The 25,109-nt window shown below is 44.4% G+C and overlaps 1 protein-coding gene across 1 annotated transcript in view; it reads right to left on the reverse strand.

Moving 5' to 3' along the window:
• Positions 1-16,423: 16,423 nt before the first annotated feature.
• The window catches only part of TNFRSF6B (TNF receptor superfamily member 6b), a 51,632-nt gene continuing 42,946 nt past the window's right edge, over positions 16,424-25,109 (reverse strand). Inside the window, exons 4-5 of the mRNA XM_069650888.1 lie at positions 19,782-19,976; positions 16,424-17,493 (exon numbers count right to left, since the gene is read on the reverse strand). Of these exons, the coding sequence (XP_069506989.1) occupies positions 17,204-17,493; positions 19,782-19,976 (485 nt within the window). The 3' untranslated portion in view covers positions 16,424-17,203. The remainder of the gene's footprint in view (positions 17,494-19,781; positions 19,977-25,109) is intronic.

The raw sequence follows: 25,109 nt of genomic DNA on the forward strand, positions 1-25,109 counted from the left end.
CTTTCTTAATCTCGTCTTTGATTTCAGACGGGGCGGGCGGAGCAGAAGGCTCTTCACCCGCTTCTTTGCATATATTGAGTATCCAATCTAAAGGAGGCTCCTCCTCCTTCTCGTGTTCATACATTTTCCAAAGCTCTAGACTCGCTAGGCGCTTTTCTAACTTTTTTCCTGTGTACGCAGCATACAAATATGTCGTCATATGCTGCAGAACTGCTCTCAATAATGACCCGCCTTGTGGCTATGGCATAAACATTTTATCTGCGGTTCCTTTAACCCATTCTGCACTGTACTGTTTAAGTTTAAGCGTGTGCTTTCATAGCTGTTTGCAAAGATTCAATAATGGCGTAACTTCTTCCATTTTGTTAACCTTTACTTTTCTCTTTGCTGCCACTTGCTTATGCTTTAGTTACAGTTTTTCAATTTTACGTCTTAATCAACATACACTTATGAGCAAGCACCAACCGTTGCAAGCCCCAATCCTGTCACAATACCATTTTTTAACTTTAATCTTGCTAAAAGACAACCATCAAAGTTTAATCGTAAAACAATCACTTTTCGCGTCTCAACTTCACATTTTTTAATCACTTAAACCATTTATTTTTTCAACTCTGACGTCATCACACCTTACAACCACATAAAACAAAACACACAGACTTGACCGGCCACATGTACATACTGCTTATGATCTTCTTCTAAGACTCGTCTTAGCCTCTAGATCTGCTCTGATGGAACTCAAGCTAATTCCTTTAAGAAAGTCTTTAAACTAATCTCGTCTCCTACATGTCCCACATAAAGGGGCTCTAAATTAAAGCTTCTGCTAGCACTCTTTAAAGTCTAGGAACATGGGCATATCCTCAGAGCATGGCTACACTCACGACTATTTTTCCTCCTATATTACTTTATCAAACTCAAGTCAATAAATAACTTGTTTCCCATATACATATATATCACACTCTGGCATTATATTTGATCGCGCTTCGCTCCGTTACTCGCTGTTATTTACTACGCATGTATCCCTTTGCCATTCTTGTTGGTCTATCCACTCACTGTTCGCATGTTTTTCGTCTTTGGACCCTCGGGAACACCGCCTTTGTTACCGCCTCTTCGAGCCGCTTTCCGATCCGCTTCTCGTAGATGTGGGAAGGGTTTCTATGTCAAGAAAGGGGTCCCGTCAAACCTTTTTCTGCAGGGATTTTTCCTATACTAACCACTATCTACGGGGAGCTTCACGTCTTGTCAGCCGAATGGCAAAGCTTGTGCGATATTGCTAAGACTCTAAAATTACTTATGTCGACGGCCGAAGGTATCTTATCTAACCATCAATCTCTGCTACCAAGTGAACTGGAGGCTTCCAGCCCTTTAAGATGAGTAGCAATACCCTGGAGATGCAGATTCTACTCATACATCAATAATCAAGACGACACATATAGTTTGTCTGTTTTAATGCAAGTCTTAAAACAGGGAGTACAATGAACATCAGCAATCGCTCGATACTCTGACTAACTACTTCATTAAAAAGTTTGGGTTCTTATACCCATAATTGGTCCTAGCTGACGTGTTGAGCTGCGTCATTACCAACGTCATCCTACATGGTGAACTACAGAAACTTATCGGGAAGCAGGATTGGTCTAAGTGAATAACTAAGCATAGGTACTATATCTGTATGGAGTAACGGAGAAAGGTAATAGGATAGCTAACATCAGGTGGGGCAACTAAGCCCTCCCTCCAAAATGGCCACTATCAATGTCACTAAATGTACGATGTCCCATTGACTATACACATTATAGGACCCCCCCCCAGCTACGTGGTCCCCTACAATTGGTTGGATTCTAACCCCCATCAGTAATTTTCCACCTGCATGAGCAGCACGCAGACTGAACAACCAGGTGTGGATAAGCTTGTCTTGATACCAGCTTCCCTGCTATTAAAATGGGATCTATCATCACCTCAATGGTCTAGTGTCAATTAGCACTTCTGAAGTTGCCCTGGAGTCTGTACTGTTTTCTGCAAAATTTTTAAGGAGTATGGGTACTATCGGCTTCCATGCATAGGTGTGACCATCTCGTACGTCCAGCTTTCTTCCATCACGTGACTGGACACCGTGAATTGAGCCTTTTCGTGTATTTGGTTTTATTCTTCAATAGTCCTCCGACATCTTTTGTTTTTGCTTGACCTTCTTGAACAGGAGCTTCTGTACTTTTAAGTTAATTGTATCAATGTCAGCCAACTCCTAGTTTGATAAGACCTTGGCTTTCTTGGCTCAGTGAACTCCTTAGCTGAAATGGATTCTGTTTAATTCAATTGCTTTTTATAACTGCGACACTGAAATGCAGCCTTGTCGTGTTGTTCAGTATTGCTTTATACGTAGTGGAAACATTAATTCTTCACTTAGTCCATATGTATCTATGAGGTATATAAGTATATGTTGGTGCTTGTCGTGGTCTAATCTATTTAAGCATGTGGCTAGCTTCATGATTGTGTTTCATTACATCTGTACACGTTTAAACTAACTAAATATCTTCATCATGTTTGTGGCATAAGTTTCATCATCTTGATCCCAACTGTCACTTATCATTGGTACTTCTTTGTTCTTTATAATCGTCTGCCTCTCTGTTCTGGTTATCTTTCTGTCTGGGTGTCGATTCAACTTGTATGATGTCACCATTCATCCTGGTCATTCAGTTTCTTTGTTTGATTAGGAATCTCATTCAAATGGCCATCATATTGTCTTGGATGCAAGTATGGTTTCCTCAATGGGTATCTTACTTCCCATATTCTCTAAGGTATAGGTAGCCATCATATTGTCTTGGATGCAAGTATGGTTTCCTCAATGGGTATCTTACTTCCCATATTCTCTAAGGTATAGGTATTCTTATAGGTACTGCACAAGCCCTATCTCTTCTCTTTGTTGGTTGAACTGTTCATTATACGTCACATCATTTGGTTCATACGTTTCAGGTAATGTAGGCGGGGCAGTTGAGTGGGGAGTCTTGACTCCTCCTCTACACCTCGCATCGCAATCACTTGGCCCAAAGCAAAAACTCGGTCCAGGCTCTATGCAACCAGAATTCCTTGACTCATCCATTGCTACACACCCACCAATCTCTACGAGGAAAAGCCTCCACAGGCTGTGCACCAGACTCTTTACATGCACACTACACCTCGCATCGCAATCAGCCCACCGTAAATCTACGGGCTAGTCCCCATGCTAACCCCTAACACGACCATTGCCTCACCTGCTCCGACTTTCACGAGGAACAGGTTCCTCAGACTTTGCACCCAATTCAACCCACGGTTCCCTTTCCACACTGCCCAACCATTGCAAAATCCACAAATATGCAAGCCCACCAGTCCCAACCACAATGCCATCAACTGTGCGCTCATTAATGCAAGATGAGTCCCGGCCCACGCAGCAGATATCCTTGACCTCATAACCAATGACCTTGACCTGCTTACCATCACGGAAACGTGGCTCCATCCCGCTGCTGGCCCAGCCCTTTCCATTGCCGCCCCCCCTGGTTTCACCACCTTAAGATGTGATAGAACCTCAAAAATAGGAGGCAGCGTCGCCCTCATCTTTAAAAACACCCTTGCCATCAAGTAACACAAACTAATGTCATCCCTGCTCACTAAGATCTCCATGTCCCCTACCGACTCCATCACACTCCTCCTTGTCTATCTTCCACCTGGCCCCAGCCCCACCTTCAAAGACAACTTAATGCAGAGTATCTTCACCTCCATCAAACCCAAGTCCAAAATCATAATCCTTGGGGACCTAAACGACCCAGCTGACACCTTTGCCACCAGTGTATTCTTGGCACTTAAGCATGCCAGCTTCGCTCAGCGCTCTCTCTCGAGCCCACCCAACACCAAGGCCGCACCTTAGATTGGTTAAATGACCTCAACTGCAACATCCCCACCCCGGTCACCTCCCTCCGCCATGGTTGGACCACCACATCATAGCATTTGAAATGCCCCATTTAGAACGCCCCAGACCAGCTCACCCTGCCGAACCTGAATGCATGGCCGGGGGGGGGGGGTACCAACAACCTCAACCCAACCAACTTTGCACCACTACTTGCCACCCTGGCGCACCCACCGCCCTCAGCAACAGACCCTGCAGCACTGGTTTACCTCTACATGCTATCTGTCGCACAAGCAGTCAACACGCTCGCCCCCGTCAAACTCAGAAAAGCCAAACCCACTCTAAAAAAAAACACCCAGTTCACTCCCAAGCTCCTAGCCGGACCAATAAGCAAGCTGCCGAGGTAGCCTAGATAAAAGAACTCTCCCCTGCTTCCAAAGCCTTTTCTCCTTCCTTGTCAAAAACTATAAAAAGGAACTTCACGGTGCCAAAGCCAACAGCTACAATTCCAGAATTAGTAATGCCTCATCCAACTCCCAGGAACTGTTCATCATCCTCCCAGAACTAGATTCTCCTCCCCACCCCCAGTCAGACCAGACAGTAGACAGCACTTGGTGCAAAAAAGTCCAAGACACCCTAACTGCAAAGATCAATTCCCTCAACAACAAAAAAAGAAAATCACTGCCAAGCTACATACCATGCTCACCAAACCACCACCGATCCCATCATTGTCCCACTCCATCACCCCATTCATCTTCCACCCAGTCTCAGACAAGGACATCTCCAGGATCCTCAAACCATCACGCTGAAAATGCAACTCCTGTCCAGAGCCTATCATCAAAGACTGCAGAGACACTCGCACCCCTCTTCACAGCCATGATCAATGCATCCTTCTCCACCAACTCTGTGCCAATTTCCCTGAAGAAAACATGGGTTTTACGGCTCCTTAGAAAACCTTCCCTAGACCCATCCAACCCACCAAACTGCTGCCTCATTAGCACAGTTCCCTACCTCCTGAAGAACCTGGATTGGGTTGCCTACATCCAGGTCAAACAACATCTAGAGGAAAACCATATTCTGGGAACTCGCCAATCAGGATTCCGCCACAAGCATGGAACTGAAACCGCCCTACTAGATCTGAAAATACAAAATGTTGTCAACAACACTGGCAAACCGGCTCTCCTGTTGATGGCAGACCACCAAATCCTCTGTTCTCAACTCACTTCAACAGCTAACATCTTGCCATCAGCCTCCAACTGGGTGAGATCCTTCTTAGCTGACAGATCCTCCTGTGTCTTCATGAACAACTTCTCTGCCAAACACACTCCTGTCACTTGTGGAGTCCTCCAAGCTTTCTGTCTCTCCCCCACTCTTTACAACATTTACACTAAACCCCTCTTCAACCACCTTGACCTTCTAGGCAGCTCATACACAAACTATGCTGATGACACGCAGCTCCTTATACCACTCTCTGGATCCTACGCCCAGGACTCAGCAACTATAAACGCTGTCTATGAGCTCATTCAAAATTGGATGGCCTCCTACCAATTTTGTCTCAACAATGACAAAACTGAAATCCTCATAGTTGGCTCAATCCCTACACTACGTAACATTGATCAAGCTTACAAAGAATTCACCATTGATGGTAACTACATCACCACCTCCACCACTGCCAAAACCGTGGGGGGTTTACCTGCATGCCAACCTCAACTTCTAACGGCACGTGAACTCAATCGCCTCAGCGGTGGCTTACATGGCTAAACTGGTTCATGCCAGCAGGCCCTTCCTCTCAACTACCTTACAATAGCAAGAGCCATCTCTGGAGCTATGTTCAATTATTACAAAGCCTTATTTACCGGCACATCCGAATGCAACCTAAGTAAACTCCAGACAATCCAGAATAATGCCGTCCAAGCAGCCAGTGACATCTCCAAATCAGACCATATCTCAGAAGCCAGGAGAGCTGCACACTGGCTGCCCATACGGGAACGGATTAAATTCAAGACCGTATACCTGGTCCACTGTTGTCTCTCTAACACTGCTCCGACCTACCTGTCACAGTGTGTAGAGCAATACACCCCTACCCACCCTCTGAGATCGTCCAACTCTCACCTCTCGAAGACTCCCCCCTCCCCCCGAACTCCCCCCTTCCATTTGCCACCCTTCACCCCCCCTCCCACCCCCCCCAAGACCAACCGCCTCTCAGCAGGGAGCAAGAGCTTCCTGGTCATGGCAGCAAAATTTGGAACAATCTGCCACTTACTCTCAGAAAAGAACAGGCCTACATGACCTTCCACAGACATCTGAAGACGTGGCTGTTTAACTGACTGTACTCCCACTAAGACTATTGCATCCCCTCTGCCTTGTCCCCCTCTCTTTTAACTTCCTTCTATATTGTAAAATGTAACTTTTCAATCACCTCTTTTCACATAATGTAACCTGTAACCTTGTAACCCAATGTAACTAGTGTACCTAACTAATGCACCCCAATGAAACTAGTGTTGAGATACCCAAGGGTTTTGTGTGCTGTAGTAAATACATAAATAAATCAAATGAATAAACACAAACAGCTTGTAATTAACATGCCAATACATTCGCAAGTTGAAATAACTATTCCCGCAGGCCAGGAGGTAGAAAGCAATAAAGTTAATTTGTGATAATTCAAATACAGGGTGAACAGCCAAAATAAATTGTGGGTCACTTTTGGCCCAGGTTATTAATAAAACAGGATGGTCTTTGGAAGCTCAAGGCTAGTCCTCAAATTGTTAGAGAATGTCCCTGGGGAAATATTATTAAGCCAGCTTTTTCAACAGAAGTGGCTGCTTTCACATGCTCTGCTACATGTATCGACAAGTGTTTTAACACCTGCCATGAAGCAAGCAGTTCTAACCCGTAAGACTTGCCATACATACAGTCTAAAATACAATGGATGTAGCCAATTACTCAACATGTTTGCAGACAACAGTGGATCTTACAGGCAAAATAACCCTCTCTTCTCATGGCAACAAGGCCATCTGAAAGTATGCGCATGACTCATTGGTCCATTGACAGCCGCTAATAGATACAATTAATTATAGTATATTCATGTACATGTTTCTCCAGTATCATTCCATGGAGGAATGCTGATTGTAAGAGGGGCATACATGATTTAGCGTCTTTTGTAGCTATAATAACAGCAACACTCTGGGGCAGCTTTCTTAGGCAAAGCCTTAAGAGAAGCCCAGTTGTCCTGGAACATAACTAGCAAACCTGTTTAGACAACAGTCTATTGTGGCAGGCACTTGCGGTGATGAGGTAGCATGTCTTTGTTACTCTCACTGCACCGCCATATGCAGTGGAGGCAGGGCAAGGAGTTGGGTTGCAGAGCCAGATACGGAGGTACCTGAAAGGTGAGGCAAAGCTAGTTCTAGGAGACTCACCACAGAAAAACTAGGATGCCCAAACCAGCAATCCTGAATCGAATCACATCCCATTAAACACATTGGAAGCCGATTAGAACTGGAGACACTGGAAAACTGGGGCCAAACAAATGGCATGTGTATTGCATTCGATTTAAGAACAACCAATCCTATTCCCTAGTAGTAATGCCCACACCAAGAATATACAGTGCAAATGAGGTCCCAAGGGAAGTGGAAGGCCTCTATAAAAGAGGCCTGGTTTGGCAGACTTTGGTGCGAAGTGGGAACAGGAGCTCATTTGGTGACTGCTAGAGAGGAGAGCACAAGGACCTTTAGCTGGTGGCCGGAGGCCAGGGTAATGAAATTATAGGAGGCTGGATTAGCGACTCAGAGGTCGAGGAAAGAAAGATCCAAGTTGGTTGAGAGAGAGAGAGAGAGAGAGAGACTCAGGTTACTGAGGAAAGGAATGCCCTAGAGGTTTTATTGGAGAGAGATACCTAGTTCACTGGAGAGGGACATACCTAGAGGACTGGGGAAGTAAATAAAACAGAAGTTGAAGAAGGAGATCCCACTTGTTGGGTGTCATGAGAACCAGGATTCTGAGGAGAAAACAACCTAGGGGACCAGGAAATAGAAAACCCAGGATGCTATGGAGCGCGAGACCTATAAAGTCGAGGCATCAAGGTGGCTTTGGTTGTAAAGATGCCTAAGGAGAAAGGGCATAAAGAAGCTAAGCCAAAGGTGTGGAGAGGAGTACAGAAGGAGGGGGCAAGAGAGGCTTGCGAGTGGGGACAATAGGAGGGCCATAAGGTGGCAACAAGGGGCGCCAAGGAAGAAGTGGCAAAGAAGAGGTATCACGGGAGGAAATGGTTAAAAGGAGAGCTGAGAAAGGGAAGGCGAAAACAAACAGAAGAGGAGGTGGTTGAATGTAGCTTAGGGGCGGGTGAGGAAACCAGGTACTCCATGATTGGTGGGTGAATAAGGTGGGTGTTGAGCAAACACATTGCAGAATATCAAGGAGGTATGTCAAGAGTCAGAACAGCTTAAGAACGACGTAAAGATGTTAGAGAACCCTGGGCATGAGCTCTGTGTGCGATTACAAGGAAAAAACATAGCTTGGGTTGGAGAGCCACTGACTGGGGTATCTGAGAAAACAGGAAGTGGGAGAGCAAAGAGAGCCCCCGAAAACCGCCTAGCAACATCTTCTGTCTTTTCCTGGTGCCAGGCCTCAGTTTAAGGTGATATCCAATCTCATACTATTGAAGTTGATATCAAGATAGGAAAGCATAAACCTAGACATCCAGTTTTGGTAACGCCGATCCCGGTGACATGAGTACCGATGAGAAATTATTTAAGACGACGGTCATCACTAATTGACGGAGTAAATGCAGTGTTGTGTTTGCTAGCCTGCAGACCTCTGAAGCACTAGAAAGCAAAATACCAGGAAGGAAGTTTGTGGGAATTCCACACAGTGGCAAGGTCCAATAATGCAGTTGAGGTATATATGTAGAGGGACAGGTGCCATACATCACCATTATATTGGTACGTGAGTCAGAAACAGAGGATAGGAAACCAGATCAACCTTTTAAGGTCCTGCTGCATCCAAAACAAAGGGAGGACTCAGATGAAAACACTTTAAAGTTTTATCATCAAAATGATGTTACAAAATAATTGCAGCAAGCACAACAGGACAGAAGCAATACACAGTCATTGTGACACAGATTTAAATGCAAGATGGATATGCTTTCGAGGATTAATGATTCCAAAGAGGATGTAAAGTCAAAATTGGTCCTAGAAGAGGAAAGGACGAAGAAGAAATTAGAAGTCAGATGGTATCTGGATTGGATGAGTCACATTCTGAGTACAGGATAGTTGGAAGGTGCATGTTGAAGATTGGTCCTAGATCCAAGAAACGCCATCATAATATATGGGTTGTGAGGAATTCTAAGAGGCCATTTTACTTAGGTAATGACATCTTAAATGGAATGTGCACAGTGATTGACTTATTAAATCAGAAGAACTGGTCTAGACTTGGAGAAGATACTAATGATTTTGATAATAGAGACAAAGGATTTAATCATGTTCAAATTCACCCGTATGCAACTGAGTTACAGTTTATGAAGCAGGTATCTCTTCCAGCATTTACAAAACAATTCACATTGACCTTAAAGCAAAGAAAGGCGCAGGAATGTGAAAGATCTGGTGCATTCATGAGGATGAATGACAATATCCAATAACAAGGGTTAACTTTGAATAGACACCATTGGTGTAGATCGCGAATGAATCAATCAGAATTTTTGTGGACAATTTAGGTTGTCAAAGTATTCATATTGAAAAAGGAACTTCCTATTGGAATGGCCATCAGCGAGGACTATTATACTGCAGAACTGAACAATTCAATAATTGTGAATTTACCTGAAGTGTGTACCAATGAAGAAGGAGAAAGACTTGAAGCGATTCACACAATACCAGAAGGAATACTTTCTGTTACTTCAGTATATACAAATGAAACTGAGGCGCTAATGTGTCACCCTCATGGAAAGTATTTACTTTTCCAATTAGATAGGGACAAGATAATAATGAAAATGCATGCCGAGTACAAAATGTTACTGCTACTCAATTAGAAGAGAACACAGAAATATCTCCATTAGAAGATTGTCCAGAATTTGGGAAACTGGTAGAAGAACAGGTTCAATTGGCGGATGCATCTTCTAATGACAAGGAAAAAGAGCAACTAAGACAGATATTTATGTTGTCTAAAGAGGTTTTCTTTTGAAAAGCATATGACTGTGGCTCTACAAATCAGCATATGACTACATTACCCAAGCATTACAAAGTTGAGCCAGTTTATGTTCAGCAATATCGACTTCCACTTGCATGCCTTGAGCCATTACCTGAAATGTATAAATACACTTTAATCTAAAGGAATTGCGTGGCCTCTACTTTCAACACCCCATTTCTAGGAGTGCACAAACCGAATGGTCAGTGGAGATTGTGTGCAGATCTGCGAGAATTGGACGAGAGTTCCACTTTCAAAATGGCTGCTACCATATACTGACCAAGGGTTGGCATAGGTCTAAGCTTCCAATGTATTTACCACTCTGGACTTGATTGCTGGATATTGGACAGTGCAGTTAGACACCACTATTCAGCATATGTTTGCCTTCTTGTTTTAATCCAGACAGCATTGTTGGACAAGAACCTGGATATATTAATATCAGTGAGAAGGAAATCAGATTTATGTTGACTATATCTTATTAAAGAGTAAAGGACTAAACAAATGTTTTCAGGAAATATAACATGTGCTGAACCAAATAAAGAATGCCGAAGTGAAGATTTTGTTGCAGAAGGCACAGTGGTGCAGGAAGAGGGTGAATTTCCTAGGTCATGAAGAAGGTCTTGGTCCTCAAAAAAAAAAAAAGACTGAAGCTTTACAGAAGTTAAGGGCTCCTACTAACCTGAAGGAATTGAGGGGCCTGTTGGGTATGACCAATTACGTCAGGAAATGTATACCAGAGTATGTCGAAATTACAGAACCTCTCATCAAACTATTGAAAAAGAGCATTCCTTGGCAATGGGGAAGTGAGCAACATGAGGCAGTCCCTCAATTGAAGAAATGCATGGCACATGCCCCATGCCTTGCTTGCCCAGTTATGGAACAGGAATTCTTCATGCAAGCTGTTTTTCCTAAGACATGGATGACTGCAGTCTTGTATCAATACTTTTTTTATGCATTTGAACTTACATGCATGTGAATGTACATTGTTGATGACCATATGGGCGCTACAACACTTTGCCCAATCATTCAAGGTGAAAGGGTAATAATTGAGACTTCACCCCAACCTTTATAATATCTTCAAAGGAAGAAGGTGCAATCTGGAATTCTGTCCAGTTCTAAGAATACATCTTGGATTTTATCAATGCACAGTTTTTCAGTAGAGGTTAATTATGGGCAGAATAAAACAAGTCCAATCGCTCAAGGAATGGCGGAATTGCACGATTGTGCACAAATAGGGCATTCTCAAGAATTACAATGTGATAACATTGAAGTATGTCTGAGATCATCTGAAAAATATTTGATGAAGTCATTTACAAAAACATGCCCGTCGTTTATGTAGATGGCTGTGCATTTCATACAAATTAATATTCAGGAAGTTTCAGAAAAATAATTAGTCGTGGGAATCGGAAAGGTCTGGGTGGGTAATCAGATTTGATCTGCTGGATATACAATTGGTCCTAGAACTAGTCAAGGGGCTTAATTGGTTGCAATCTACAAGGCCATAGACACAGCACCAAAGAATTAGATAAAAGAATGGGTAATAATTACAGATACGGACCATGCCAGCAACAGCTGCATAGAATTTCCTTCAAAATGTAAGACCAGGGGAATGCTGACGTACAACAAGAAACCTCTACAACTTAAAACCGATTAAAACAATTGATCGGTTGGCCACTGAGAATGGCAGGATGATATATTTGAGGAAAATTAGGGGACATTCAAAAGTACCAGGTATCGACAAACAAGAAAATGATTTAGCAGATAACTTGCAAAAGAATAAGTGCTAAAAGGAGAATGCATGGCAAATAACCATCTATTAGAGGAAAGTCAGATATCAGTTGTTACACGGTCACAAACTAAAAAGAAATATGAACTCACAGTGGCTCGATGGAGTTGTGATACTCAAGCCGAAGACTTAATAACAACCCAAAGAGTGGATCCAATATTCGGGATATTCTAGGATTATGTTGAAGATCCTGAGAAGAATCCAATTTCAGAAGAAGATTGTACTGGGATGGGAGAACTACAAGTACTAATGATAACAAAGATTATATCATTTACAAGATGGGTTTTTAATATGGAAGCCCATATCAGGATTTACTCAGTGGGTAGTTTGCATATCTTTCAAAGGATTGATGGTGCATCATGCACACAATGCTATTACCTCAGGACATGGGGGCACGAAGGATGATTGAGATTTTGCATATTGGACACACATGTCACAAGACATCTCCTTTAATACCAGAGGATGCTTGGTATGTGCCCAATTCCAACCTAATTCCCCGACATAGGGCACCTTTGCTTGAAAGAGGATTACAATTGTCATGGTCTGACCTCCAGGTCGACTTTATAGGCTCTGTGCAAATATCTGCCTGTGGAAATAAATGTATGCTAACAGTAGTATGCATGATGGCCAGGTTGGTTGAATGCATACCAGCTCCAAATTGTTCCTCAGAAACAGCTGCAACATTGATGGTAATTCACATTTTCTCTAGATTTGGTTTACCACAAAGGACTGAATCCGATAGACAGCCATTTCACCAGTGCAGTGATGACAATTGTGGGAAATCTTAGGAGCAAAGTGAAATTTACACATTTCTTACAAACCATCATCTAGTAGGGGTGTCGAGGTAACAAATCAAACCATTGTCAGCATATTGAAGACATGTGTGGTTGAAGCAGGACCTCTTTAGGATTTGTGACTTCCACTTGTCCTCATGGCAATCAGAGCAACACATTCCAAAACTACTTATTTAAGTTCACATGACTTGACTGGAAGGACAATGGTATTCCCATGACATTATATAAAACAAATTAACAAACCCTGATCAGCACGTCCGTTATTCAGGAGTGTGTGGATAGTTGGAGGAAACATTTCTACCATGCTTTTGCATGTGCACAAAAAACATGGGGAAGGCAGCTGACATTTTATAATAAGAACACATCTGTAAAAGAGTACCAGATCGGGGACCAATTGTTTTCGATTCAATTTTGCCAAGAACAGATCAGGCAAAAGTCATGATAGCCTGAAATGGGCCATTTAAAATCATTAATAAATTAGCTCTGGTTGTTTACAAAATCTTGTTAAAAGATGCAGGTAAAACAAATGAGCAGCTTGTACATGTAAATCAAAACAAGACATGTCATCCAAAATCCAGGATTCAAGAGATTGAGGAAAGATGGAACCCAAATACAGTTACAGGTAAGTAGATATGTTTATGGGACAGTTTTGACAATACGAAGGATGGGAAACTATATATCACAGGCGAGTACGAATGTTTTGAATGCAAGAGCGAGAGAACATGTTTTAGCTATCCCCATACTGGTCTGTTTTTCCATCTATTCTAGACATATCTCCTAACTTATTCTGATAAAACGGCAGCTCCGAGGCATGCAATACGGCAATTCAGCGTAGTCAGATGCAAGTAAATTGCATTTAAAAGAGACATTAGAACATTGCAGGCCATCTGAACAGCAAGCGCAGATTGCACGTGTTTTAAGTACTGTCACTTATGTTTTGAGGAACTAGATATAAAGACAGAGTTAGGACAACTGATAAACAGGAGATACAGCTCACTGTAGCAACGGGCATCTGCTGTGCAACGTTAATGTACATAATTCATGATTTTAAGTAGTTGTAGTTTGAATGTGTGATGCATGTTTAATTTCAATGTCGTCTGACGTTGTGAACTAATACATTAATTTAAACCAATAATAACCAGTACCAGGTTACCATTCAATAGATTTGACTGGTGTCTAGTTCAACATCTAGAATTACATCATGAGGAAAGCAAAACTGTTCTGGAAAAAAGTTAAAGATCTTTGTCGGCTGGAAAGATCCAAACAATGAAATATTAAATGAATGCAAATCAACAATAGGGGCTTTGAACATGAGAACAAACCATTACATTTTAAACCCCTAAAGTATCCTGGTTTGGAGTTCACGGTTTTGTTATTAACCAGAAAACCAAATCATGTGATCTTCGGCACTTGTAGAGCCTGTTGGTTCCTGCTGTAGCCCGATTATCACGTTGTAAATGCTAAGGTTTATTTTGATGGCAACCTTGCCCCTTTGTTTTTGGCGCACTGTACAAGTACTCCCTGTTCCGAGCTACATCCTCCTAGTCCCAATAATGTTTCTCGATTTATCTTATTAACACATATTTGGATGGAAAAGTTAGGAATTGAAATAGATGAAGAATATTTTCTTGAATACTATGGCTTACTCTCCTTAATCAATTCCCAGTTTATTTGTAGCCAGGGGGGAAGAATATCACATGCGGGGACCCATCACTCAGGGTCCTGCATCAAAGGAGGATATGGCATGATGCCACCGCGTCACCCAGCCCAAATTTGAACGGGCCAAAGCTGGAGCCTCTAGCTTCCCGGCCATTGCGGCCAAACACTGGAACCTTCTCCCACCTACCCTTCAAGCAGAACATTCATATTGGACATTCCGGAGAGCTTTAAAAACATGGATGTTCAACTAATATCAACTGCCAATTTCCTCTCTCACACCCTAACGGGACTGCGAAACTGAGAATCTGGATGCCGCATTCACTCAGATTCTGTTTGTAACATAAGGTTTGTACTATCTTGAAAGTAACGGGTCAATGTAAAAGCACCTTGATGCCTCAGCGGTTAGCGTGTTCTATAAATGAAAATATAAATCAAATAAATGAGCACGACTGTAGGTGCCTCTTTCTCGCTGCTGTGGGGTTTTGGCGGGTGCCTCCTCTGGGTCTGCGTCAGGTATCCCTGCCAATTAAAGTTAAATGCAGGAATTAGATGGTAGAAGCCCAGTAATAGATGTTCCATTACGCTACACTTTTGGTCTATTGGCATGGCTACCTCTGGACTGTGCCATTAGCTGCTCAATCATGGGCACCTTTCCAGAGCATATGTCATAATCTGTGCTGGGCTGGATTATGGCTATGTGTGCGTTATGATGGTGTGGTGATGTCAATGACATTCCATGTGGAGTGTTGGTGTGGTGATGTCATTGACATCCTTGTGGAGTGTTGAGGGTTGTTTGGAGTGCTGGGTTCCACTGGTGTCAGTTGGACTTAATGTGCTGGGCTGGATGGATGTCCCAGTGCTTTCTCTACATGATATCTAAGAGAATAAACCTACATGTAAACTACTTACCTTCTGGTCTTGGTTTTATGAAGAAGGCGTCATCGTGTATATCACATGCAGCTAACATTGGTCAAGGGCAGTTTAGCCACATTCCTTCTTGTTTGTCTGCCTGCTACGTCGTGTGGCCCCAAGTACATACACAGATTGTTGAGGTCACAGTGGGGTCTGAGTGATGTGTTCAACTGCATCACCAATCTGATTTCTCCTGTCTAAATCCGACGACTGTTTCAAGATAACAGACTGGCCCCTTCTCTGGAGGGAAGGAGTAATCAGGCAGTCAAGTCAGTTATCTAAAACAGGCCCGCCAGGGGTCTGTACTCAGAAAGGCTCCAGTGGGTCTCGTGAGCTTGTAGGAGAGAGAGAGAGAGAGAGAGAGAGAGAGAGATCTAAGGCAGGGCTTTGCCCTCTAAGTCCTAAGTGCAGCTGTGTTAGGCTCCCCATCCCACCTCGCAGAAGAATATTTTACTTAGCTAGATAGACGGGCATTGCAACACAGTTGCTACAAAGGGGGTCTGCCTCACCAGGCAGCTTTGGGAACTCGAGAGCATCAGGTGCAACAAGTAGCCATGCCCAGTCACACTCTGACTTTGTCTTCCTCCACATTCTGTTACAGCGAAGCAGCGAGTTCCCTGCCACTACCCCACTGTAAAGTAATGTAAATGATCGCAGTCCTGTCTATTGAAAACGTTAGAACAATTCCTTCTAGGCATCAGTGTACTTTCTGGTCTGTGTGTGACAAAGGCATGTGGCTTCTAGGTGACCTGACTGTAATCCTTCTGGTTCTTAAGGAGTTACATTGGAACCCAAAGAGACACTGAAACCCTGAGAGGTATTGCGTCCTTTTGCCAACAGTAATTACTTTGTGGTACTTTAACACAAAGTAAATACTTTTAATTTTCATCTAATTTTTTAGGGAATTGTGGGGTAAAGAGTAAAAAGATGGTGGGGGGCTTGGAGTAGTAACGAAGAAGACCCCCCCCAATTGAAAACAAAACATTTGAAGTAATTATTTCATGGTAAAGTACCACAAAGTAATTACTGTCTGCAAAAGAACATGGAACCCCAGAAATATTGCCTCAACGCCTTGAGTGGAGCAGGCAGATTTTGCAACTGATGCATAAACACATTTTTTGGTCTAGCTTCTTTGCCACGGTGTGGGTGAGGAACCAGTTAGTGGATCTTCAGTGGTCATGGAGTCCACACCACACACATTTTAAAGATTCCACAATGAAGATACAAGCGTTAGCTGTTGAAATATGTTTATTTACATCATGAAAGTGACATGCGCCCCATTTGATATCGCACTTGTGTGGTGGTGAGGAGCCAGCCTCAGGAACCAGGCTTGCAGGTCACAAGGAGCATGAAGAAGCAACCCTGGGCATCATTCTTGTAGGATGTTAACAGGACCTTACATGTCATAATGCACACATGTAGAAAACCATGGCGAACCTTGCATGCAGGAGGTCGTCATTAACATTTGGACCCAAACCAAATAACTTTGAACGCAGGTTGCCTGGAAACACAGGGAGCCTGCCCTCCTCTCTGTACCCAAGCTAGCCCCGCAGTTGGGTAAAATGGGTCCCAAAAGAGCTGAGGGACAAGATAGAGAGGGTGCTGTGGGTCACTGGAGCTGGGCATAAAGTGGAACGATAACACTGCAAAAGGTTTACTGACCCAATAATGTGTTTGAGAAGGTTAGGAGGATGGCCGCTGGACAAATTGAAATGTCAGGCAACAGCTGGTTGTGCAAAGTGCAAAATTCACACATAATGGTACAAACAAATATGTATAAGTTATATTGATGACATCACCTAAGACAACAAATAAAACTGAAGGAAACAGTATAAAGTAGCAGACAACTCCTCATACATTTCAACAACATTCACCGATTTGTCACCTTCACCTAGCTGCCGTTGAGCAGATGTGATCTACTCTTTGAGTACAAACACGGTCCATGCCCGACTAGCAATAGGCAGTTTTGACACCACGTTGTGGCATCGTCTTTCCGGTCACCTCTGTTCTCTATTGGTTGGACTTGAAAAACTTTTTGCGGATGGCGTTCTCAATGCGGTTCAGCTGTGCCTTACTGAGATTGTGCAAGAGTTTGTTGACAAAGTTCTGGTGGGGATTCAAGTCCCTGAGCAGGGCAAATAAGGCACCCAATTTCTGTTGGGCCTTCTTGTCCAGGTGCCGATGGGATGGAATCCTCTCCACGCTGGTGTCCTCCACCTGTCGCAGAAGTTTCTTCAACTGCTTTCGGGAGAGAAGTGAAGCCATATACTCAAAGACAGCCTGCTCACAATCAGCACTCACTAGCGGGGGGAAAGAAGGAAGAAAGGCACGTTTTAATCACAAGGCTACAGATTTCATCACAAAACCATCTGTGGCTGTGGTCCGTTGGATGGGAGGTGGGGCTAGAAGTGGAACTGGGCTATTTGGCCCAGAAGAAAAGTTTGACTTCAAGCAGGGAGGTCAATGGAGTTGGATAATTTAGAGGATTGACAGCTAAAAAACTTGGAAATGTGTATTGCTCATTATGCTCTGTTGTCTCCCGCAGGTGCATGCTCAATACTCAACTGCCTATGGGTCTGCTCTCCATCCTCCCCTAACAAATATACCTGTGGTCTCCATTGCTCTGCCTACCTCTAAATTGTTATGCAAACTCACTCCCACCATTTTCCATAAAACTGCCATCACATTTGCTCCCATCACAGGCAGTCTCTTATTAGATGGGCATGGGGTCTGAAATGCCAATTTTGGGGTGAACGGATAGGTAGTGCGAGAAGCTTATGCTGGAGGCCAGTCTGAAGGAATGGTACAGCGATGAGTAATTTAGAAGGTTGTCCTACAGTGTCAAGAACTGGTACAGTGTGAGGAGCTGTAGCTGGAGACAGTATAACGAGCTAGCACTCGAGAGTGAGGGGCTTTCACTGGTGGGAAGTGAGAAGCCGACACAAGTAAACGCTGGCAATGGTGGGCAGTTTAAGAAGCGGTCACCAATGGGCAGAGAAAAAAGCTGGTACTGGTTAGGTGTGTGTGCATTTCACTAGTGGGAGCGGAGCGGATTCTCAGTCGCCTTGGTATAAAGCAATTTTTAGTGAATGGTCCAAAAACGATGACCCCATGGGTGGGGTTGATTTAAGACCATTGTGGCACCTCAATCACTCAATGCCTAAGAGACAGGGGGTACCTTCATGGGGACATTAGTTCTGCTTACAGCCGATTGTCTGCAAGATTTGAGGGCAGTCAGCAGTTATAAACGATGATCACATTGGAATGAATTCCCACTGTAAGGGTCTTACATAAACGTTTAAAAAGTGGGGTGCCAATTCTATCCCGTGGGCACGTTGGTGACTGAAGAGTGGAAATACAATCTACCCTTGCTTCCAAAAAGGTCCGACACCAAGGTAGGGCTGGGCCTTCATGGAAGAAATCCGATGTGCTAGTAAAACGGAGTGGTCAAGGTGTTGAAAGCCACTAAGGGATATGAGTTCCGACATCGCCGACAGCCATCTCCTGGCCTCTCCGATGCACGAGGGAATGAGCAAAGGTTATGCATCGCTCGCTAGGTCAATTCCAGTCTAGGCTTGTGGTGGCACTGAAACATTTTGGAGTTGCACATATACATCTTTTCCCAATAATATGGCGGGAGGTTACTGGAAATTGAAGTTTTTAGTCGCTTCAAGCCAGGGATGTTGTGGTTTTTTTGACAAGGCAGTGGCAGCAGCTTTCTTGTGAAGCTAGGGGCGGACCACAGCCACAACCACAATCACACAGCCGTGGTTGAGAGTGAAGATGTAAAGGGGGGGGGGGGAATTAGACGACAGGTGATCCCGATGGTTTGCTGCATTGCTGCCATTTTGCCAAACATATGATAGAAGAGGTAAGTATGTGCAGAGTAGGCAAGTGTAGAGGAGTAAGAGTACACAATGGACTTGGGTGGCAAGTAATTTTTGTTCAGTGTGAAATTGTTTTTTTTTTTAATAGCTAGGCCATTTGTGTTTTTTTTTTTTTTGTGACGACAAGAGCGATTCCCTAGGTCATTTAGCATTTTAATTAACTAGTCCTTTCGATAGAAAGGTCTTCTTTGGTTTGGAGATTCTGTATTGAAGACCTTGTTAAAAGAGAAATCGGTGTGGCAGGGGCCCTTTTGTCTTTCAGGGGACGAAGGTGTGGATTTTGATTCTGTTGGTTGAGGAGTGAAGCAGTGGAAAATGGGTTGACATCAGCCTTTCAGGGGAATATGGCCATATAACAGGCCTACAAGTGGTCCAGAAATGTCAGACGTATTCCTGCGAGAATTCAAGGCCACGCTGTGAGATAAATCGGGGGAGGGGTGAGGTCAGGTATAAGAGTAGCACATATTAGCCATAGAATGGCTAGCCAACACAAGGGCCTGCCACCCGAAAGAAGGGGTAGTCGCAAACATGAATGAATTAATTCAGCAAAGCCTGGGATGCCAGGAAGAGAGTGTGGAGCAAGGAATGGGAAGACTGGTGAAGCCTCAGAGCTTATTTGCCATCACAGTCTGTTTGTATTCCGTCATGGCCTATATCCAGTTGTGTCTGTATGCATCACAGCCAACATGCCAGGTACTCACCTTCATGGGTGCTGTTGGTGTCGAGCCAGCGACAGGTGGTGCACAGGGTGTCCTGGTGCTGGGTGCCTTCTACGTTGACCTCAAGGCCTTCCTCCTGACAGTTACGATGTGGTCGACACGGCGCAGTGCTGGAGCTGATATTGGAGAAGGTGCCCGGGGGACACTTCTGGCACTGTGTGTTCGCATGAACTGTGCCTGCAATGAAGGAAGCGTAAACATCAGATTAATGCTGAATCCGAATGTGCACAGTACCATCTTTTCACGTCACCTTGAGGGTGCACAGATTATCAGGCACTAAACAAGAACCCAGCACACAGCCCCTCACAGACATGCAACGGGTGTGCACGAACTCCGAGCTATGAACTAACTGGGGGCATCCAAAACCTCCTGGACATGCCCTCACTCGCCCCAGGTGTATAAAACCCCTGCCAGACATGGTGGTCCCTTTAAGCCCTTAATTCAACAGCCCAGTCTCTATAAAATAATACAGTTTAAAAGGACCATTTACGCCCTGCGTGGGATGTGTAGGCCCCTTTACGGCTGTGGACATGTTTGCCTTTTTGAACAGAGATGGGGGCGGGGGATAGAAAAGAGATAGAAGTCAAAGGCAAGATTCAATGGACTAGTGAGAGTGACTGTGCATTGGCTGTGTCCATGTATGTCCACCGAAGGCTCACGACCCATTTAGTCAAGTGTTTACAGTCACATGATCCTAATAGTGCCGCGCTTCCGGTGAACGGCTACACTGCGCAGATGTCCCTAATGGCGCAGTGCTTGCAAGCTCTGGGTGCCTACTACAGTGCACCTAGTGCGGCGTTTGCACACACCGTCTACGTTCCAGTAGTACTCAGTCCACTTCTTAGAAACAGTTCTCGCCGCCACTAAGTAGTTGTAAATAATGAAGCTTTTACAGACAGTGGTTGCCCTAAGCACATATTACACAGTATGTAAAGGTTGCACTATTTGTACCCTCCTACATTGAGCACATAATCGAAATAGTGACGTGTGCACAGACTGTGGACACGAGTACACAGGGCACATGACGCAAGTGTATTTTGTGCATGAAGGCAAAGCATGCCCCATTTGCAAATTCCCCTCATTTCAATCTTTCAGCTTTTTACATTGCATCTCCTCTCTCTCCATCTACCCTCACTGCCTTGCTATACTCCCCTTCTGCATCCCTTTACATCGGCCCATGTTTCTTTTCAACTCTATGTGAAGCTCATTTTATCCCCCACCTCATCCTCCCGCTACACAATTGTCCTCCTCTTTGAAGAGCTCTTTCTCATTCCACTTCTCGCTTGGGCACGTTTACTTCTCCTTCGCCGTTCTTGCCTTGTCTCTTTCACCTTCTACTTTAGATTCTCCCTTGTCGCTTTCTACGTCGTTCACCCTTTTCTCTGCGTCCCATTTCCCCCTCCTTACTCCTCTTTCACTGCGCCTGCTCGCCCTTCCCCTGGGGAAGCCTTCCTGCAGTGTTTACAACACGACTCGCTGCTGGACCTGGGCCAAGGATGGGAGAGCGTGAACTCTTCCTCGCTGCCCATAAATGGATCTGCCCGGCCCCCGTCCCATGGAGTGCCAGACTTGACCGTCAGCCTTTTCGTACACCGTCACCAGGGAGATCCCTCCAAATACTCCAGTGGAGCCTCCACGCGCTACTGGCGCCACTTCACATGACGTTTCCACAAAGGAATTTTGGGTACAAAGTACGTACAATTGCAGAGTCACGCCACCCCTATCCAAGCCTTACCCCGTATGATCCGATACGTGTTAAGCACCACAAACAATTGCATAAAGGAAGGGTTGTGTAACAGAAGCTTATGAACCATTTCGAGGAGGGCTACATTTTATGAAATATCGTGTATGTGGATAGCAAACAGCATAGCGTGAACACTGGAAGGAGGTGTGGGGGGGGGGGGGAGAGTAATTGGTTTCTGAAAATTTGAAAGGAAAACAAAGATTGCTGTTGGGCAGAGGCGGTAACTAGGGAGATGTGAAGTCTCTAAAATTCATTGTTTATGATTCACTTTGAAAGCCTACATTTACATAAATACCAACTTTCCCAGTTCCATGTGGGTCTCTTCTAGACAGTACTGTTTTTCCCCCCCAACACTGCATGCTGGAACTTGTAGTTTAGCTTTTCCCACTCTAAGGGTGGACCTCCAAGTTTAAGCAATCAAATGTGTAGCAAAAACCAGTAACGTCTCGAAGAGACTCGCATGGAAATGGGACAGCTGGCAGCTACGCATTTAACACATTCCTGCCAGACCCTTACTCCTACACCGCGCTGTCGTCTTCTTTCGCTAGGAGGTGAATACCAACTCAGGCTTTTTCAAGCTTAATTGAAAAATTACCGTCTGCATAACTGCTGCAAGTGGGATACTCCCCTATCACTCTACTATAGAGATGGCCTCCTCCAAGCACTTCCACCGTGATATGTTGCCCAATAACCCAACCCTGCCCAAGCACAATACATCCTTGGGGAGGGCCGGCAGGACGTAAGGATTACGACAAGGAGAAGTAGCAGAGGCGTAGACAGGATCGGGACTGAGTGCGCAAGGCACACCTGAAATCAGTAAATGCCCACTCAGCATGCAGCATTGTGAGGGCATTTACAGATGTCACCATGCAGACTGGACTGAGCAGCAGGGGGTTGGGGGGTCACTCGCATCTCCCATGCTACACACGTCAGGAATCAGAAATCTATGTGAGGGCATGTCTAAGTGCATCCATAGGAATGCAGTTGGAATGGTGTACATTGGTGCCAGTGTGCCTGTGAATGCAGTGAGAATGTTCTGCATGCTTGTGTGACTGACAGAAGCTGTATGGGTGAGTGAATGGGTGTATATGCGCCTGTATCTGTGTGTATATCTTTTCAGTGTTTATCTTAAGCGTCTGTGCACAAGTTAGAGAGAGCCTGGGGCACGTGGAGGGTCATTGAAGCATGAAAATGTTTTGACAGGCGCATGAAATAGCTGACGTTCTGGGACAGAGCAAAGCCAACTTGAGTGATATTTATACATTTTTAGTTCATAGAACTTTTACGTACATTTATAAATACATACCATACACTTATAAAACACGCTCTAAATTCATTCAAAGTTCTAAATATTATTAAAATTCCGGTTTCCAAATCCTTCGTGTTTGTAAACAGGGCTAATTACTAATAAAACATTCAAAGTCTTAAAATTCATTCAAAATAAGTGCCTAACAAATGTAAAATTTGTTCCAGCAGCACTGACAATTGAAGCTGCAATCATGTACAATAAAATATATAAACGACACACTGCCCTTAAACTCTCCCGATTTAGAAAGAAAACTGCAGCATTTACAACATTGTATTTATGTTTGCAGTGGCTTCAGCTTTGAGTCTCCTGGGCTCCCAAAACAGTGCAGCCTCAGCTGCAGGTACAAACCCCAAAGATCAGGATACATTTCTTTCAAATGGTCGATGTCGATAAATCTCCAACACCTTCCACAAAACTCCTCACTCCAAGGTTCACCCACCGTACAAATAGGACAGTTCCCCATATCCACGGACACAGAGCCCCTCTTTTGCTCACATCCCGGGCAATACAAAGCAAATAAAAGCTCTGTGACATGAGGGTCAGTGTCTCTGGTGTATCTGTGGATATGGGGATATGGGGCCCAGACAGCGCACCCGATTGGCCGCCCTGCATGGGCCTCGACCCTAGCTGGCAACTCAGAACTGTTCCACCTGCTCCACCCAGGATCAATACTTCCTGGTACGGAGCATGACTGGCACCTTCCTGGATGGATGCAAGTCCTGGAGGGCAGTGTCCTGTCTGCCTGCCTCCCCCTCCTCAGCAGCTAAGACCACCGCGACACCAGTGAAGTAATGGGGTTCTTGTAATATACCAAGTCAGAGATCTCAGGTAAGATGGTATGTAGGTTCTTACAGGACACTGGCACATCTAATCCAGCCAGCTTTCAGTTCCAACTGCCACACTTGGAACACATTGACCCAGTCTCACACCAACACTCCAATATGACATCACAATATTCTGCTCACCTTCTCATCCATGACATAATGTACCCATAACCCAAGCTACAACATCCTGCTTTGCAAACGTCTAACAAGGGCAAAGTTGCCTCCTCAGTGGAGGAAGTCAAAGGGCAGAAGCCAGAAAAATCTGGTGGTTTTGGCAACGGCAAAATTGGCTTTGCAGCCGAATTGACCATGGTCAATTCGGCAACCAACAACTATGCCACGGCCAAAATGTATACATCCGAAAAATCAACTCCCCAAAGCTATCGAAGGAGAATACATGGAGTGAAATATGTGCCGGGGTATACAATATGCCTTTCAACCCTGCTTGGGTGGCAGACATGGCCTTTAGCTGCCCGCCAGCCTGAGCCCAGGTAGGCCGGAGCGAGGGCTGTGAGCCGTTAAAGGCCATCCCCTCACCCCCAGAGCGGGGGTGAAAGCCTTTCCCCCCCTCCCTCCAAGGGTAAAGAAAACAAAAAGAGGACTTAGATTTCGCTGAATTAGATGACAAAGGTGTAATTTACTGGTCCGAAATGACAAAATTACCTCATGGGAAAATTATTTTTTAAAGGGATGTTCCCTAATGTCCACCCAGGACCTCCACCTACCACCACCATATCCTTATCCCTCCAGCTCTACAGATATGTATCCCTTTTTAACACCACAAAGTATTTTGGGGAAGTAAATTACCACTTTATAATTTACTATCGCAAAACACTGAACACTATGTGTGAAAGCAGTGGGGCTCTGTACCATCAAAGTGGAGCTCTGTGCCGTCCCATTGGGGCTTGATGACATTCCCAAAGGAGCACTGTACCATGATAGTGGAGCTATGTACTATCACAGTAGGGTTCGCTCACAGTAGTGGCCATCACAATATGTATCTATGCAATGTCAGGGAGTTATGTGCTGAACAGTGGGCTTCTGTGCCATCACAGTGCAATCGCGTGTCATCACAGATAGGCTCACTTCCATCGAAGTTGGGCTCTGGTGACATCATTTACCACAATTGTACTGATCCTTTTAATTTTGCAAATTTGGATTGATCTGGCTTAGGTAACATCGCCTATTGCTGTGTCAAGGGGCTGATACCTGCAGACCTCATTATATCCTCTACAAAGAAGAAGTGGGTTTACAGGATGTGGACTGTTGCGAAGAAGAAGGACCTCAAATACTGGAAGTTCAATGTTAGGCTGGGCTATCAAGACTGTTTAAAGCATTTTTAACTTACCAGCAAAGGAAAAGTGTCTCTCTGGGAAGGGCATGTTGCAGGGTTATAATTCAGTGTGGGGCTTGTCTAATAACTTTGGTAGGAG

The sequence above is a fragment of the Ambystoma mexicanum genome, chromosome 3p, assembly GCF_040938575.1.
Source record: "Ambystoma mexicanum isolate Mex_15411 chromosome 3p, UKY_AmexF1_1, whole genome shotgun sequence".
Lineage (NCBI taxonomy): Eukaryota > Metazoa > Chordata > Amphibia > Caudata > Ambystomatidae > Ambystoma > Ambystoma mexicanum.